Below are 17918 nucleotides of genomic sequence, written 5' to 3'. Positions count from 1 at the left end.
AGATAGACACTCTGACAGGTAAGAGGTAATATCTCATTGAGGTTTTAACTTGCATCGCTCTGATGATTAGTGATGTTGAGCACATTTTCATGTCTGTTGGCCATCTGTATGTTGTCTTTGTAGAAGTGTTTATTCAGATTCTTTGTCTAACTTTTAATAAGATTGTTTGTGGGGCTTTTCAATGTTGAGTTGTACAGGTTCCTTATAAATTTTGGATACCCCTTATTGAATATATCTTCTTCCATTTTGTTTTGTTGATGGTTTCCTTTGCTATGCAAAAGATTTTCCTTTTGATGTACTTTCATTTGTTTATTTTTGCTTTTTGTTTCTCTTGTCCAAGAAGACATGTTCCAAAAGATACTGCTTTAGTTTTATTTCCTATATATTCATTCTACCTCCTTTTCACTGAGACTCAAATTAAGCACAGACAACATCACCATTACTGTTTGAGAAGTGATGTCCTTGCTTTCTTGCACTTGTATTCTCTCTCTGCCTATGAGAAAATGTTTATTATAAATTATATGTGTGTGTGTGTGTGTGTGTGTGTATAGTGTGTGTGTGTGTGTGTATGTGTGAAAATATAAGCCTTTCATTAAAATTCTTATTATAAAAAGTGTAACATCTATGGGCTAGTGAGCTTTTGTGGTTATTTAAGGGAAGTTTTGTGAAAGAACGATATTTACCTACCATTTTCTTCCCTACTGCCTTAACACAGTAGATTTATTTTTCAAGTTAATTTTTATTTACTTTACACAGGGAAACTATAACAACACATGATTCATTTGTATCTTAGCCTTTAAGAAATTACCTACCACCAACTCTTAGATATAACAATTAATTGGTGTACAGCTGTGTGAATTTGAACATACTATCCTATTTATTATTCTTTCTGTCAATGACAATACCTCTGCCTACCTGTGACGTAGGTTAAATAGCCACTTCTACTTCTCTAATACAGGTGAGGGATCTGAGACAGAGATGTGCAATTACATTCCCAATATCTGTTAAAACCTGTGCCTTAGACAGAGCTGGAACTCAGTTCTCTTGGCCCCTTCCCTAGGATCTGTCCCCTTTCCAACCTGACCTTCCCTATATCAACTGAGGAAACTGACTATTTGAATAAAAACTGCTGAAATGTAACATTATTAAGAGGATGGGTTTACACATACATATATATTCATGCAGAAAGCCAAAAGGATGACATCATATATCTGATAAGAAAGAGTGAAATGTAATGATAAACTGAATGAGAAGTCAGAAAGCTAATCTATAAGAACTCTTCCCCCAAATCACATGATATACCACTCAAGTTCATTATTTTTTGTTGAATGTCATTTCCCATAACTTCTTGGACTTTTTGCATGTTGATAAATGCATTCTTAGGTTTCAGAAAATTATGATTCTTTTGGCACTTACCCAGTCTTTCAAACTTATGTGTTGGTTGGAGAAGTACAGGGACATCTTGTCTTAATAGACAAGCAGTTGGGTGCTTGCTGAGTATTACACATTGTGCCAGGTCTTGGGAATTGAGCAGTCTTTGCCCCTGGAAAACTCAGGTTGTAGAAGGAGTTTGAAATAAGGATTATAAAAATCGGGCAGAAAAAACATCCTGGTTCAAGGTATCTACTAATGCCTTAGCTTTGTTGGGGAAATTAGATTTTTCAAAATGACAGGCAACCCGTTTACGATTTCTACCCTTTTGGTGAAATAAATTTCACAAACATGAACTGGAAGATGCAAGACTGTAGGTCTGAAGCAGGTAGTGATCGGCAACTGAACCAACAAGGAGAACTGATCCTTAGCTGAGAAAATGCCTTCGTTCCTGCAGAAGGAGGCAGTGCAGGGCAAGAACAGCACTCATCCTTCAGGGGCTCAGAGTAAACTTTTGTTGAGTGACCAACTCAACAAGTCCACAGGGCTGTCACACAAGTTCAGCCTGAGGGCAGTCAAGTGGGTAACAGAGTGAATTTGCCTCATTTTGGTGAACTTGACTGTCCCTGCTGACAGCATGGTAGATCTGCTGGGACAAAGGGTGCCCCTGCACTCTGAGATGATCCCAGTGTTAATTAGTGGCCAGGAATCACAGGCAGTTCCTGGATCAACATCAGTGTTCAGTAAGGCCTTTCTGGGGAAGAAAAGAAAGAGGAAAACTTTTTCAGAGGTGTAGGAGGCATGCTCAACCACATCATTTACCCACTCAATTCGATTTTTATATTGTTTGAAGTCACAAAAGTTGCAACCAAGAGAAACTAGACTACAAGTACAATTTTTAAATGCCATCAGCCTAGCAGAAACATTAGACAAAAATCACAAGTTTTATTGTATTTGCAATTAAATAGATCAAATGTAATGTCCACAGAAAAGCCTCAGTAATTAGTATAAAGATTAATATAGTGAAATGTCCCTGGTTTAGCAGACCTCCCAAGCAAAGCTGAAATAAAGAATTAAGTATATTATCAAATAGTGTATGCATGTTAATGCCCAAAATCTAAGTCCCCAAATCCCTGATGCAATTATTTTTCATTCACATTAATTGTTCCTAACAGATGACATTAATGACTTTGAGTTAAAATGTGTCCAAAGGAAGTTTTCAGAAGATCAATGCTGTTTAGAAATAAGGTCACTTTTATAATTATTTGCTCAGATTTTAACTACTGCTCAACATAATAAGGTTAACATGGTGATTGTTTTTCATGTGAATATTAAAAGTTAATTTTCACATTAGCCACTAAGTGCATTGGAGTATTCGCAGTTTTCTTGCTACTTATCTTCCAGCTACAACTTATTTTTTCCCAGAGCTTATTTTTCATCATAGATTGACAGGCTGTAAAGTGTGATTATTGTTTATAAGTTATAATTTGTACATGCATGTGTATAGAACACCAATAAACTAGAATAAACATTTTTGAGTCAGAACATGTATTATCCAATCTAGAAATGTCAACTCTTTTGAGATTTACCTGTCCAAGGTAGGATTTTGAAACAAACAATTAAATCATCATGATTCAATGTTTCTGCTTGTTTTTACCTAGAAACTTCACTCTCGCATCTTAGATCTTTCATCCGGAGATTTGCTTTCCGATGTGGAAAGAAGCCAAAGTCTGATGCAATCACAAAATAATGTGAAGATGCATGTGAGTTTCCTGTTGCTTTCAGAATACTTGTTTAGGTTATTATTTCCCTTCTATCAAATATGATGTCACAAGTGAACCATAGAGTGCACCCTTGAAGCATTGTCAGACAGATAAAATGCTTTCCTTTCTTGTGTTCTCTGAAATTCAGTATCATGTCCTCCAGCTGAGAGAGTGAGCAAAAAATGTCACTCTTGGCAAAAATATCATAAATCCTGGCTTTCTCCCTGGGATACCTTTTTGGGTATTGATTACATCTCAAAGTGTCTGCGAAATGGTCAAGGAGCTTTTTATTAAAGCCCATGCTCCATATTAGTCATCCTACCTTTATGATATATTATGTATGAACTTTTAAAAATTTATGGGCTGTACATTTTTTTTCTTTAGCCAGGGTTAGCTTTGTGCTTATATGGCAAAACTTTAACCTGCATCGCCTTAACTATCACTGACATACAAAACTAACTTGAAAAATACCAGAGCCAAGTAAATATACAATGAAAAATATTAAGCTTAAAACAATGATAGATGAACATTGTGGATAACTGGCTTTTTACTTTACTGTATAATTTTATAAGTTAGCTAGTATATTCAATTTCAAAGGTAAATATTCTCAAATTAGATTGGAATGAAATTTTAGTGGAATTCTGTCACTTTAAATATTTATGAATACTGTAATGGCATCCAATCTATAATATAGCCTGAAGGTCAGGAATATTTTAAGTGTGCAGTTTTTAGCCAAGAAACACTTACCTTCATTTTCTTTCTCCTTTTTTAATTAAAATTATGAGTTTTGCATTGTATTTTTCAAAGTTAGAATGTTAAAGCATACAAATGATTCAAGATAATAATCTAAAATACACTTTAAATAATGTAAATGGGGTATATTTTGCCAAGTAAATCAAAACAAGATGATGTTGCAGTGGAAGCCAATATACATTTTTGAAAAGAATTTTAATTATAATCATTATCTATTACTAATAATAACCATTCTCAGTAGGATGCTTGGTGGTCTGTATATGTCTAGGCATCCTGGTGTTGTTCAGGGCCTTAGTATATAGCGTAGTGACTAGGACCTGGGTCTGACATCAGAATCTTATGTTGGCTTGGTGACCTTAGATATTAACTCCTTAATGCTTCAGTTTCCCCATCTGAAAATGAGCATAATTATGTTTCTCTTATATTTCTGAATGTTTTTGGAAATGTACTTAAGAAAATACTTGCTAACAATATTGGCAATAGTACGATCTCTGCTGCTTTAGCCCTCTTCTATTCTTTGTAAATATGTGGTGCCATGCCACAGCCACAGAAAAACATGACGAAGATGGAGACATCTATGTCTCTCTAGCAGCTCACACCAGTGACCCCTAGAAACAAAATGCACCCGTTCTTGGCTATTGCTCATCACAATTCCTACATACAAGGCATCAGACAATGATGGTGTATCAAGAAGTATCATATGGATTTCCTTAGGGAGGCTGCAAACTTAGGATCTGGTTAAAGAGTGAAGATATACATATATAAAAACATTTTTAATAATAGTAGCAACACCTGCCCTGGCTGGTGTGGTTCAGTGAGTTGAGTGCTGGCCTGCAAACCAAAGGGTCACCAGTTCTATTCCCAGTCAGGCCACATGCCTGGGTTGTGGGCCAGGGTCTGGAAGGGGGTGCTGCGAGAGGCAACCGCACATTGACGTTTCTTTCCCTCTCTTTCTCCCTCCCTTCCCCTTTCTCTAAAAATGAATAAATAAAAAATCTTTTAAAAAAACAGTAGCAACGCCTAAAACTTACCAAGTATTGCTATATGTCAGGGGCTATTCAAACTTAACAATAATCATATGTGGTAGGTGTTTTCATTATTTCCATTTACAAAGAAAGAAATTGAGGCATGGATGGGTTAAGTAATTTTTCCCAAGGTCAAAATTAGCGAGGGGAATAACCAGCACTTAAACAAAATAAATGGCCTTAGCGTTGAAGCACTCAATCACAGAAAGTTACTCAGTGGAGCAGATTATCCTATATGATAATCATGTGCTGATAAAGAAAAAAAAACTGCAGGAAAAAGAGTTCATTTGCATCTGTGATGTCGGATTCTGGTCCACTATTACCTTCAAACATTGATTGTCTAAGGTAGAAGAATGGTGGGAGAATGTCCCAGTAGGAAGGACTAGCCCCTTCTTCCTTTTTTGCAAGGAATTACCCTATAGTCACCCAAACACACACACATACCCCATTCCACTAGCCAATGGATGGGCTCAGGTCATTCCTTTGGTCCTGCCTCAGCTCAGTTCAGATCAGGCTGTGAGATGACACAACATGCTACCACAAGATTCACATAAGAAGTAGATCCTCTCATAGCTTCTCCTGGGGCCTTTCTACAGAAGGCACAGGTCCTGAACCAGCCACATTTGAAGCATCTGTGAATTTGTTAAAAGTACATCTTAGGTCCCACCTCAGAATTACTAAATTAGAATCTGCGTTAAACAAGATCCTGGATGAATTGTGTTCACATTAAAGTGTGAAAAGCCTGGCTTAGTAGACACTTCTCTGCTTAACCACCCTGACCCCATCTGCCTCCATGACATTGATGGGCTTTTCTCATCTTCCTGAATTATCTTCTATCACATCTGGACATCTCAAGGTCAAGACCAAGGGAGGGGCAGCAGTTCTTTCTCCAGCTAATGTTCAGAGTTCTAATTTCCTGTCATCTTAACCAGCATCTGTACCATAGGCACACACATGGGCATCAACTGGGCAAGGACACATATTTGTTAAAAGAGGCCTGGGAATGGAGTTAAGGTGTAAAAATAGGTTTAATTTTGATAGGTGTAGTGGGAAGGGATAGGTGGGAAAGACAGGAAAATCACATACGAACTTCAGTATCCTGGGAAAAGATAGACTATAAACTCTAATGGAAAGCCACGCAGAGTGTGAAAATAGGCCATTGGAGAAGCTTAGGTCTGGATGGCTTCTCAGGAAACAGACACAATCTCTCTCTGGATAGTAGTCAAATCTGTCAGGGCAAAGTCACTCCTAAGTAAAACCACCACTCTGCTAACTCAAAGCAACCAAATATGAAAGAACAAAATGGAGAAAATAGAAAGCACACAAGTAGAAGTGGAGAGTGATGTGTCTTTCTGAGAGTTCTCTCAGGGCATATTTCACATGTACACAGTGGCTGCAGTCTAAATGCCAGGTATTCCTGTGCAATAGGACCATTGCTTGGAGGCATCTGTTGATAAATAAATATGAATACCCCTTAAGTTATATCCAGCACTAAACAAGGTCATAAATCAATAGATATCATTAAAAACTGGATTTAAAGACAAGTTTTCCTTTTAATGATATTTAGAGTCAAATTTCAAGGGGAAAAACAGAGTAGTAACTTTTTTTGGCATTTTTAAGGTCACTTAAACAGACTGTTATGCAGCAAAAATGAAGTATCGATAGCAAGGCAGTTGTCTAACCCTGGAAATCTAACATTACTAAGAATTATGGATATTGATTAGACAGCAAATTAATCATACCCTCTGTCCTTATGTAGGGATTTCATATTTACTACAAGTACTTTCAGAGTAGCATTACCTTCATTCCCCAAGCTGGTGTTTAGTCACTGTCAGTTGGAATTGCATTTGGAGAACACTGATAAGTACTCAGGTACTAAAAGCACCCATAAAGTGTTAATAGATTGCATAAGTAAGTGGTTTTGCCATTCTGCAAGTGACACAAAGACAGATGGGTCCCCATCAAAGAGTTTCTGAGACAAAGATTTATATAGATAGGAGACTGGAATTAGACAGTAATGGAGAGATTCCATTCCCATGGTTGGGATGCTAAATTAGTTTAACCTGTCCAGTTGTGTTGCTTCATCTGTTACATTAGGAGCCTATAAAGTGCCTGTTGAGAGGTGTTGGGATGTTTACAACTTTGTCACCCATGTTCTTTGTAGACCCTCTAGAATTTGAACTACCTGCATCTTCTGCTAGGAAACCAGATCTATTTGATAAGATAGTCTTTATTATTTGGACAGCCAACTGATATGAAAAGTCCCATTATCTTTTACAATAGAACCTCCTTAGTCCTGAGGCTGGTGTTCCACTGTACATGGCTTCCTGGCAGGTGGTATAGAAATGCTCCAGGCATTTGATTCCTGACTTAGAATGATGCATCAGAGCCATAAGGAACCAGGGGTAATCTGGTAGAACTGCTCCACTCTACAAATGAAGACATTAAGGATCATGGAAGTTAAATTTTGTTTGTTTGTTTGTTTGTTTTTTGCTCAAAGTCTCATGTCTAATGGCAGTATGTATCCAAGGTGCTAGACTCCCGGGCTGGTACTCATGCTCTTGAACTCCAACCAAAGATGTTACTCTGTTTGCTTCCTTTCATAGCATTAGAGTCATGTTTTGATATTGATCTAATTCTTTCACCACTATAACTGGATAAAATGGGAAACTACCATTGTGAGACTTTTACCTAATGAAGATGGTACCTCTCACCAATTAAGCACCTACTTACTCCAGTTAGTGTGCTATATGCTTGCCATCTAGAACCTCACTTGGTCCCTGCAGCAACCCTATAAGATAGGCAGTATTATCATTATTCACTTTTCAAAAGAATAAATATAGCTCTAAGAGATTAATTTGTTCTATTCACTTATGCCTCATTATGAGGTTGAGTTCATATTTATTTCCCCAAAGCAAAACCCTAGCTCACAGGTTTCCTATGTTTTCAGGAATGCCAGCTGAACACAAAATCAGGAACCCCTGCTCTGAAATGCCCTGGCCTGGGAGTTGTCACCCCTGCTCATCTCTGCCCTCGCAATAGCTGTAGCAGCAGTGAACTATCTCTTTCGAGCACCTGCAGCGAGTATTCCAGCGGCTCCTCATACACGTGGCATGATGGGAAGAACATCAGAAAAAGAGTAAGGCCTCTTTTCTAGGTACTTCAGCACCAGTGTGAACCAGAAAAGAATCTTCTTCTAGTAGGAAGGTGGGAGGTGGGAAGGAGGGCTAAGAAGGAAATGGCCATTTTTCTGAGCACCTGTTCATTTACTCCTCACAAAAACTATACAGAGAAATGTTATTCTCCCCATTCTGCAGAGGAATCTGGCTCAAAAAAGCTTGAGCTGCTTGTCAGAAGTTACAAAGCACATGAGAAGTGGAATATTGATTTGACTGCGAATTACTTGGACCTCATGGAAGGGAGTTGGGAAGAGGAAAACATTTCCTTTCTGTGCTTTGGCAGAGCCCACTGAGTTTACAGGTTTCTATCAACCTGGAACCTGGAACCCTGGCCTAATAGAACTGACCACACCTCAGATCAACTCAGACATTTCCCATTAGTTTTATGGACATCCTCCATCACTGTAATGCCCAGAGACACTTGTTACTGTCCACTGCAGTTGAGAGTCAGCAAGACCACTTGCCAAGCCATGCCAGACTGAGCATCCATGAGAACTCAAAGAGAATGTTGTTGATGTTGTTGTTGTTGTTGTTTCCTAGAGAAAAGAGAGAGTAGTGGATTATCTCAATAAATGGCCCAAAGTTTTGGAAGTATCATTCACTTTGTAGGAATTTATTGCTCGGAAGTATCATGTATTATTATTAACCTCCTCTGCTCAATGTAATTAAAACACTAATTGATTGTAAGTCAGAGGGTGGCATAATAGAAAATACCATGGAAGACGACAGGCACCACAGCTCAGTGGGGGTTGGCATGTCCCTATTTAGTTGCCAGGCATCCCTTTTGCAGGTTTTTAAATAACTCTACTGCTGTAATGACTCCATCTGCAAAGTGGGCTCACACAACCAAAGATTCCTTCATGCTTTTTATAAATATCCTTGCACGGTGGTATAGGCCAAGTGTTTGAAATAGCTGTTTTCAGTTTCCTAGTGTTGAAGAAAAGCAAAGAGTAAAAGGGAATTGAAATCCCAAATCAGACTATTTGCAAGTTATTTTTTCTCATTCTTATAATTTAAGTTTACAATTCCAGGAGCATAGAAACCAGGAAATTCAAACTGCCAGGAAATATTGGTGAGGGGTAGTTTTGTCATACTCTTTGTCAAGAACTCAGAGAAAGATTTTTAACTTGAATTTAGAGCTTATTCCCTTGGACTCAGACTTCTAATACAAAGTGAGGAGCCTGCTGCGTTATCAAAACTGTTCCTTTGAAGGAGATGTTTGGAGTTATGAAGAATGACTGCTAGGGACCTGGCTCTTACCAGACAGAGAAGACTTTGTCCCCTCTCTTTGTGAATATTATTGGCTCCCAGAACCTCTTGCTCTGCTGTTTTTACTCTCACACTCTTTCATTCTCCCCTTCTGAGAACTTTTTTTCTTTCTTTCTTTCTTTCTTTCTCCCTCCCTCCCTTCCTTCCTTCCTCTCTCTCTCTCTTTCTTGCTCTCTCTCTCTCTCTCTTCCTTCCTCCCTCTCTCCCTTCCTCCCTCCCTTTCTCTCTTTCTCTCTCTCGCTCTCCCTCTCTATCTCTCATTCTTCTGAAATTCTTCCAATTAGAACAGTCCTTGATCTTCTAGGGAAACCTCTTTTTTGAAAAAAGGAGCAATAAGGCCCTTAAGACATTTCAGACATACTCCGGGTCCATGATCTGGAGATTTGAAAAGGTCCTGGCTCAGAATGGTCAGGGAGTACCAGCACACCCATCATATCTCACAGAGGAAAGTCCCAATTCTCAGGGACTCAGGGAATGAGACCCAGTCCTGCAAAGACATTTTAAATGTATGCTATTTAAGGAAGTTCTATAGTTCTTACTACGTACCAAGTACTCTTTTGGAATAACTTATATAATAAATATATAATGTGCTTTGATTTTGAATATAATTAACTTACATATTAATAAATATATGGCCAATGCCTCTTTTTTAGTCTACAAGTATTTTTTCTGGTACTGTTTTGTTTAGAAACAGAAAAGAAGCCTGCATGAAATGCATTAGCCTGCCCTACATGGAAAATTCTGGCCTAATGAATGAGTGATTACCATGTGCCACACAGCTATTCACACTCTTCATAAGTATGGGCTCATTGAATGTGCAAGATGGCTTATTAAATAGGTCCTCCAATCGCCCTCCCCCCATTTTATAGATGAGTAAACTGAGATGCGGAGAAATTAAGGAACTAGTCCAAGATGTCATAGGCAGTGACAGAGCTGGGCAGTTGGTTCCAGAACCTTCACTCTTAACCATTTGGCTATATTGGCCTTGTTGAATCAGCCTAAGACGCAGAGAAATTGTTCCAGTTGTTGAGATGCACTTGTTCCCACTAAGATCAAGAATACCCTTTTTAAAAATGTGTAGAACTGTTGTCCAGTTAAGAAACAGAAATGGTCTATGGACATTAAACCCAGGCCTCTGCCTTAGCAGCATCTCTCATCCAACTGCTCCCACTGCAAAGCTCTTCCAACTTTCCACAAAGAATGAAGCTGCCTGTGGGAAATACCTACTCCATTCCTTGGTCTCTCCTACAGGGATCCATGCTTTTTTATTTCCAGTTTCAAAATTGTTCCAAACTTTTCTCAAGTTATTGAATACCATAACCTCCTGTGGAAAACTGAAGAATGTAGCTAATCTCCCCAGGCAGAGATCCTGGGTCCGGGGACATTTGTGCCACTGGCCCTGGGATGAATTAAACCACAGTGTGGGAAGACTCTGGAAAGGCAGGAAGGAGGCAGGTGGGCAGAGGCTGAACACATCAAGTCAGCCTTTTTCAAGTTCTTGCTAGGTACTTTTGCCTGCCTTCTCTTCTTTATTGTGAATGTGACTATCAAAAGATCATGGAAATTCTTATTAACCCAAGTTGTGGCAGTCCTCTCACTGGTCAGTTTATAATGACCAAACTCAACAGGATTTCTTCTGATTACCAAAGGAGTTTTTAATGGTACAGGGAAGAGGAGGGGGCAGGGGAATCATCACCAAATAGCATCTATCCACAGCAACTATGACCCTGAAGAATTTTCTAAAGAAAGTGTATAATGTGAAAAAATAAAAACAGATAACACAACACAAATAAATAATATAATATATTGTTGATAGCAAGAGTAATTTCTATAAAAATTTCTTAGATATAAAAAAAATGTTCATAGCTTACTAAAAAGCTGAGAATCCAGTGTAAGTTTCTGACACATTTTCAACCTCTACTAATGAGCACATGGTTGGTGTTCAGAGGTACAGGACAGGGGTCTGCTGGCATGAAGATGCCAAGGGGAACTACACTCTTCATCAAGATAGGTATATAGTGCACATCTGAAACCACCAGATTCATGCATTAAAATTCTTCACCATTAATTATACAGCCTTAAAAAAAGACATTAGGTCAGTGCCCACCTTTTACCAATTTTCCTAAGTGCTGGTTTGTGATTAAATCAGCATTCCATTGGAGAGAAATGTGGCAATAACCTACAATCTCTCATATGATATTGGCTAATATAGAGGGGAAAACAGAAACTGAGCTTGACTCCCATGTGTGCCATGAAGATTAAGTTGTGCAGGCCCTAGAGCCAGGCTGTCTGGGTTCAGATCCCCATACGGCCACTTTGGAACTCAGTCATTGAAAGAACCCAGGAAATAAGAGTTCAAAGCTTTACACCAGCTCTTCCTTAGATGTGTAATTTCCAAGAGACTGATCTTGCTGAATCCCAGTTTCCTCCCTAGTAAATACGATGAAACGGTCTTCATGATGCTGTTCTAAGAATTAAATCAGAATACTGTGTAAGTGTGTGGTACATAACAGCTGTTTAGTCAGTGTTAGTTCCTTCCTGCCCTTCCATTTGTTATTAACAGTGCTATGAAAAAATATGAGTATCTGTGTGGAATGCAGTATTTTTTCTTTGTCAATTTTTGGTCACTTCTTCAAAACTAACCCTAGTATTCATGGAAGTATAAAGGATAAGAAATCGAGTTTTATAAGCTAGTGGGTGAATCATTACTATGGGTTCTAAGAGCAAATGCCCCACTGCTATATGTGTGGCTGTATTGCACAGATGTTCACTGCCTGACAAAACCATGAAGTCGCATGACATTCTATCAGATGGTAGAATGCAAGGGACCATAAAGACATGGGCTAACCTACTTTCCCATTTACCTTTGTTACCGCTCCTACACACTGAGCTCACACTGTCTTTGGTTATTCTGTAAGTGCACCTTACACTTACCTTCTCAAATTGTATCTTTGACATAGCATTTCTTCTAACTAGAAATGATTCTTCCCACTTTAAAATTAAGGCAAAACTAGCCATCTTTCGAGGGCTAGGTAGGTTTAAAAAACAGCACATGGCTTTTCCAAAGAGAAGTATGGTTTTCTTTTGAATTTCTGGAATATCTATGGCATTTGCACTTCTCATATGTACCCTTGACTTTCAGTTATTTGTGCTCAAGTACTCTCCTCTGCCAGGTGCATGCTGCTTTTTATTTTTTTTATTTTTATGTTTTATCCTCACCTGAGGACATTCTTTCATTGCTTTTGGAGAGAGAGGAAGGGAGAGAGAGAAACATTGATGCAAAAGGAAAGAATCAATTGGTTGCCTTCCATATGCACCCAGACTAGGGATCTTATGCACCTGGAACAAGGATTGAATCTACAACCTAGGCATGTGCCCCGACCAGGAATAGAACCCAGAACCTTTCAGTTACAGGATGATGCTCTGACCAACTGAGTCACACCAACCAGGGATGGGGTGCACACTTCTTGAGGGCAGGTCCTTATTCTCTACTTCTTTAAATCATATACTATACTGTTTAGGTCAGGGCCTAGAGAAGTAGAGATCTTCTATACAGTTAATGAATTACTTTCCATTAATTAATTAATGTATGCATTTATTGTGAATATTTATCAACCACTAGAACAAATTAGATTCAATGATGGACTTTTCCTGTTATAAATTTGTAATCCACATGACTCTGTCATTTCTGATATCTACTTTTCTTCCCTAGCCATCATCACAAAACTGGGATAAAAAGCTGAGTATTGATTCTTCACTCCCAAGTGGCTTTGCTAGTCCTACAGATGAACTACCTCCAATTCGTATCAAGGAAAGTCACATTTTGGAAGGACTAAGAAGGCTACAGAAGCAAAAAGTATTACTTGAGCCCCCATCATTGATAACCAAATGGGGTTATAAAGATTGCATGAACTCAAATGAAGGCATATACTCTCCAGGAATTAAGAGTAGTAGTCTCAAGGAGTACCCCCCTTGCAAACCAGCTGACATGGGGAAACCCTGCAAGGAGCCCCACAAGGCATTTGTTTATGACACAGATTCTCACGATGATGCTGATGAGGACTCCTCCTCCTTGGCATTGAATAAAGCCTTTCCAAACCAAGCCTGTAGGCTTCATGGTTGTAAATTAACTCACAGTGTTTCTGACAGTCTATTTGGCTGGGAGTTGAACAGAAAACACTTTTCAGAAGACACATCTTCGTCTTACCCCAGGGAAAGACTGGAAAAGTTGAGCACTTGTGCCAGCAGCTGTCCTTTGAAGAGGAAGCTGTGCCCAATGATGCAGGTACCTTGGGTGCAGAGAGAGAGGGGTCCCGACAGACAGGGCCGTGGCAATCTCCATCTTTCAGACACTGATGACAATGAAACCCTCGATGAATTGCATATAGATAGCAGCGATGAGAAAAGCCTTTCAGACTTGTCATTGACTGTGGACACCGACAAGTCCATGGAAAACCTGGACATCCTCATGGGACTTGGAAAACCTCAACTTGAGTCTCCTGATGAGGAGGAAAAACAAATGCCCATCCACTTAGAGAGTAGGCCAAAGATGTTCAGTTTCGTAAAGCAGCAAAGGGTTGTCAAAAGGACTTCTTCAGAAGAATGTGTTACTGTAATATTTGATGCAGAAGATGGTGAACCCATTGAATTCAGCTCCCACCAGACAGGCGTTGTCACTGTTAGCAGAAATGAAATTTCCATCAGTCAGGCCACCACTGGACCCAAGGAAGAGCACACTGAACCTGTACCTCAGGGAATTGCTCACTCACAGCCAGGGGCTGCTGTGAGAGACTACACTTTTGTAAGGAGACCTGAAGAGCAAACTGAGAAAAACATTCCAAAAGACTGTGCAGATAATGTCACCGAGGCACCCACTGAATCTTTCAGCTCCAGGACAGTAACGCAAAATACTCAGAGACAAAAACTGGCCAAACCAACACATACTGTGTCATGCCACAGTAATTATAGATCTTTGATGTCCATGGGTATCTGTCAGAAGCAAAATCTGACAAAAATACCTGCCAGGGGGAAGGCTTCACCTCAGAAATCAAAAATAGTAGAGCCTGAAGCCTCCACTAGAGCCCTCCCATCAGGCCCAGTGGTTCTTGAAAACTCACCAGCCTTGGCTCCTGGGAAACTCTCCCGGTTCAAGAGGACTGGAGGCCTAGGGCACCTCTGGGATGTACAGCCAGACTCACACATTCCAAAACGCAGCTCCAGAATGTCCAGCAGGAGAGATGGGGTCCAGTGCTCCAAGAGTCAGATTTCAGCACCACAGTTGCTGTCAAGGCCCCTCATTGAGCCTGGTGGCGTTGGAGAACCTCTCATAAGGGATAAGCACTGTGACCCTGGGCCAGAGGCAAGGGTGAAATCACCTTCTCCCCCACCCCCTCCAGGCAGGTCACTCTCCCTACTCATTAGGCCCAGTTATGACTATTTGCCACTGCCTTCGTCTGCCAAGACTGAAACCAGCATCACTGATGAAACAGCAAAGACTGTATTCAAACCAACCCCTCTGAAAGGATCCTCTGCTCCTCTCATTTCCCCCAATCACACAGAAGTGCAGGGGAAGAAACCTGTGGCCTTCAAAAAACCCATCTTTACTCATCCTCTGCCCTCCACAGAAACAGTGATTCAGACCAGATGCTCTGCTCATACCTCCTCCAGCTCATTTGCCATGATGTCCCCAGGGCCCCCAAAGGTCTCTCCAAAGAGAGGTGCCCCCAAAACCCCACCTCACCAAACCTTTGGGACCACACAAACAGACACAGGGTTACAGACTCCCAAGAATCGTTCTTCAGCCCATGAACCTCTGGACATATCATCCTCCACAAGTGTGTCTCCAGGAAGAAAAGGACAGCTGAATGACAGTGTCTCCACATCACCCAAGCCTCCCTTTTTAGGGGTAAATGAGTCACCATCATCTCAGGTTAACAGTCCCTCACCATCCTCCAAAAGCCATAATGCCCCACATGGTTGTCAGAATGCTCATGAGAAAAGTTTGAAAACTCGCCTCCCAGTTGGGCTCAAAGTTCTCATGAAGTCTCCCCAGTTGCTCAGGAAAAGTTCCACAGTGCCAGGGAAACATGAAAAAGATAGTCTCAATGAAGCCTCTAAAAGTTCTGCAGCTGCAAGCAAGTCAAAGTCAGAACATTCTGGGACTCCAGCAAGCCTTGAGGCCACAGTGGGCGAAAGACCTGTGACTCCTCTGAGTTTACAAGCACAAGGCAGTTTGGCTGAAGGGCTCCCCCCAGAAGCAGCAATGCCAGAGTCAATGGAAAATCACATCCCTGGGGCTGACAGAAAGGACGGAGTAGAAAACAGGTCTGTAAAAAGATCTCTTTCCTCCAACAAGCCACATCTGAAACCAGCTTTAGGCATGAATGGAGCTAAAGCCCGCAGCCAGAATTTCAGTGCTCACTCAGGTGAGAAGCCCCCCACACCCCCTATGGAAGGGCCAGGCAAAGTCCGAACTCAGATTATTACCAACACTGCAGAGAGAGGCAGTTCTCTGACCCGGCAGAGCTCCTCCACAGATGGCTCTCCCAGCAAGACCCCTTCAGCCTCCATGTCTGACAGCCTCCCCACTGCTGGGAGGGCCCTGGGCCATGCCCCCTCGAGACAAGGCTCCCTGGGGAGCACAGGCAGCTCCAGCAGCTGGCATGGAAGCCCTAGCAAGTTGCCTTTGAGGATCCCTCCAAAATCTGAAGGGCTCCTCACCCCACCTGGACCTGAAGACCAGCAGGCCTATGCCCAGGGAGGATGCCCAAGTGAGGCTGCACCTGAAGAACCAGGCAGGGACCACTGCAGATGCTCACCCACCCTGGCAGACTGCCCACGAGGCCTGCAGAGCCCAGGGAGGACACAGTGCCCAGGCAGTTTGGAAACAAGCAGGACCCCCAAGCTAGAAACTTCTGGAATCTATCCAAATACTTCTATAACCAGGACTAATGCTATGAGCCCAGAAGCCCCCCTCTCACCCACAATCGAAGAAAAGGTCATGTTGTGCATTCAGGAGAATGTGGAAAAGGGCCAAGTGCAAACAAAGTCCACAACTGTGGAAGCGAAGCCAAAGCCTGGGCCTTCTTTTGCCAGCTGGTTTGGTTTTCGGAGGAGTCGACTTCCCGCTCTCAGTAGCAGGAAAATGGACGTCTCCAAAACCAAAGTGGAAAAGAAAGATGCAAAAGCCTTGGGCTTTGGAACTAAGCAGTTAAAATCAGAGAGAAAAAAAGAGAAAAAGAAGCCTGAGCTCCAGTGTGAGATAGAAAATGAGCTTAACAGGGATACAGAGCTGGCAGATCCTCCCAACGGGAGTTTACAAAGCAAAAATAATCTAAAAACACCACACGACATTTACGACCAAATGAAGTTTGAACCAAGAAATAGACCCAGTCCTGTTCCATGTGCAACAAAAGATACCTTTATGACAGAACTTCTGAACAGGTAAGGCATGGGCAAAGAGGGTGATGGTGTCGGGGGTGGGGGGCCTTACCCACAGGGAGAGTTGTTTGCTTCCTGAACATTAAATGCCAGCCAAGCATGTTTTTCATAAAATCAGAAATTCAGGATAACATTTTTTTATACATTAGCCAAAATTTAAACAATGAAATAAAAGTTAGCAATAAAATGATAATTTAGTCCATGTTACTTTGTTAACCAAACCAATGGTCTCTGAAATTAAAGAATGGTAAGTTTTATTAAGGTTGAAAGAAATTCAGCCTATACTAGGACCCATGAATGTATCCACATAGCATGAAATAGAAGGAAATTAAACATGCATTCTAAAGTATGCATATACTAAGCAAAAGTATACTGAGAAACTTCCAGAGGAAATTACATTTCCTGCTGATCTTAAGTCAGAAATGCAGTTAGCAATCACTTTTCAGTGGTTTTTACTGCCCCCCCATCTCACAAGCAGTCATAAAATAAAAATAAAGGATTATTTTATCAAATCTAAGTTGACACACTACTGGAATATCAGGTAAAGATTTGATCAAGGCCACTGAGAGACACTATCACTCAAAGAGTTAAAGACAAAGAGGTATGTGGGGGTTACTTTAAACATTAAAGAATTGGGAAAATAGAGTGATTGAAGAAGAGCAATGTAATTTATCAGAGGAATCACTTTCTACCTGCAGAGTTGATAAGAGAGCAGCTCACCAGACAGAAAGTGGATCAAATAATGTTTCCTGCAGGAGTGTGTTAAAGGGCAGCTCCCAGGGCTCCTGTCTCACCAGCAGCTCTATCAGCACCCAAGGAAACCAGAAGAAAAACATCAGAACCAAAGCTGAGGGGGAAATACCAAAAGGGTCCCAGGTAAGTGCTCCACCATCTGGTTATCAACTGTTAGATTCTCCGACAGACTGGTTTGGGTTCTTTCTCCCTTTCATTGACAAAAATATATGGGCAAGAACACATTATGGGGTAAAGAGAAAGTTAAAACAAGAGAAAAAAAGAGGGAAAGCTTGGTGACAACTATAACTGAGAGATGGCAGCTGGGGGGCGAGCAGGCCTGGCCCCCTTCAGTGATGCTGCTTTTTTAGCATCTTCAGAACGAG

The 17918-nt window shown here is 40.8% G+C and overlaps 1 protein-coding gene across 3 annotated transcripts in view; it reads left to right on the top strand.

Moving 5' to 3' along the window:
* Positions 1 to 17918, top strand: part of NCKAP5 (NCK associated protein 5) — an 881281-nt gene that overhangs the window by 748427 nt on the left and 114936 nt on the right. For all 3 annotated transcript variants that reach the window (XM_045826267.1, XM_045826268.1, XM_045826269.1), the window contains 4 exons: positions 3033 to 3134; positions 7863 to 8051; positions 13073 to 16803; positions 17499 to 17676. In XM_045826267.1, coding sequence (XP_045682223.1) covers positions 3033 to 3134; positions 7863 to 8051; positions 13073 to 16803; positions 17499 to 17676 — 4200 coding nt within the window. The remainder of the gene's footprint in view (positions 1 to 3032; positions 3135 to 7862; positions 8052 to 13072; positions 16804 to 17498; positions 17677 to 17918) is intronic.

Source organism: Phyllostomus hastatus, unplaced genomic scaffold (assembly GCF_019186645.2).
Source record: "Phyllostomus hastatus isolate PE091 unplaced genomic scaffold, TTU_PhHast_1.1 phas_scaffold_60, whole genome shotgun sequence".
Lineage (NCBI taxonomy): Eukaryota > Metazoa > Chordata > Mammalia > Chiroptera > Phyllostomidae > Phyllostomus > Phyllostomus hastatus.
The sequence above is the reverse complement of the archived record's forward strand: the minus strand, read 5'-3'. Positions and strand labels throughout refer to the sequence as shown.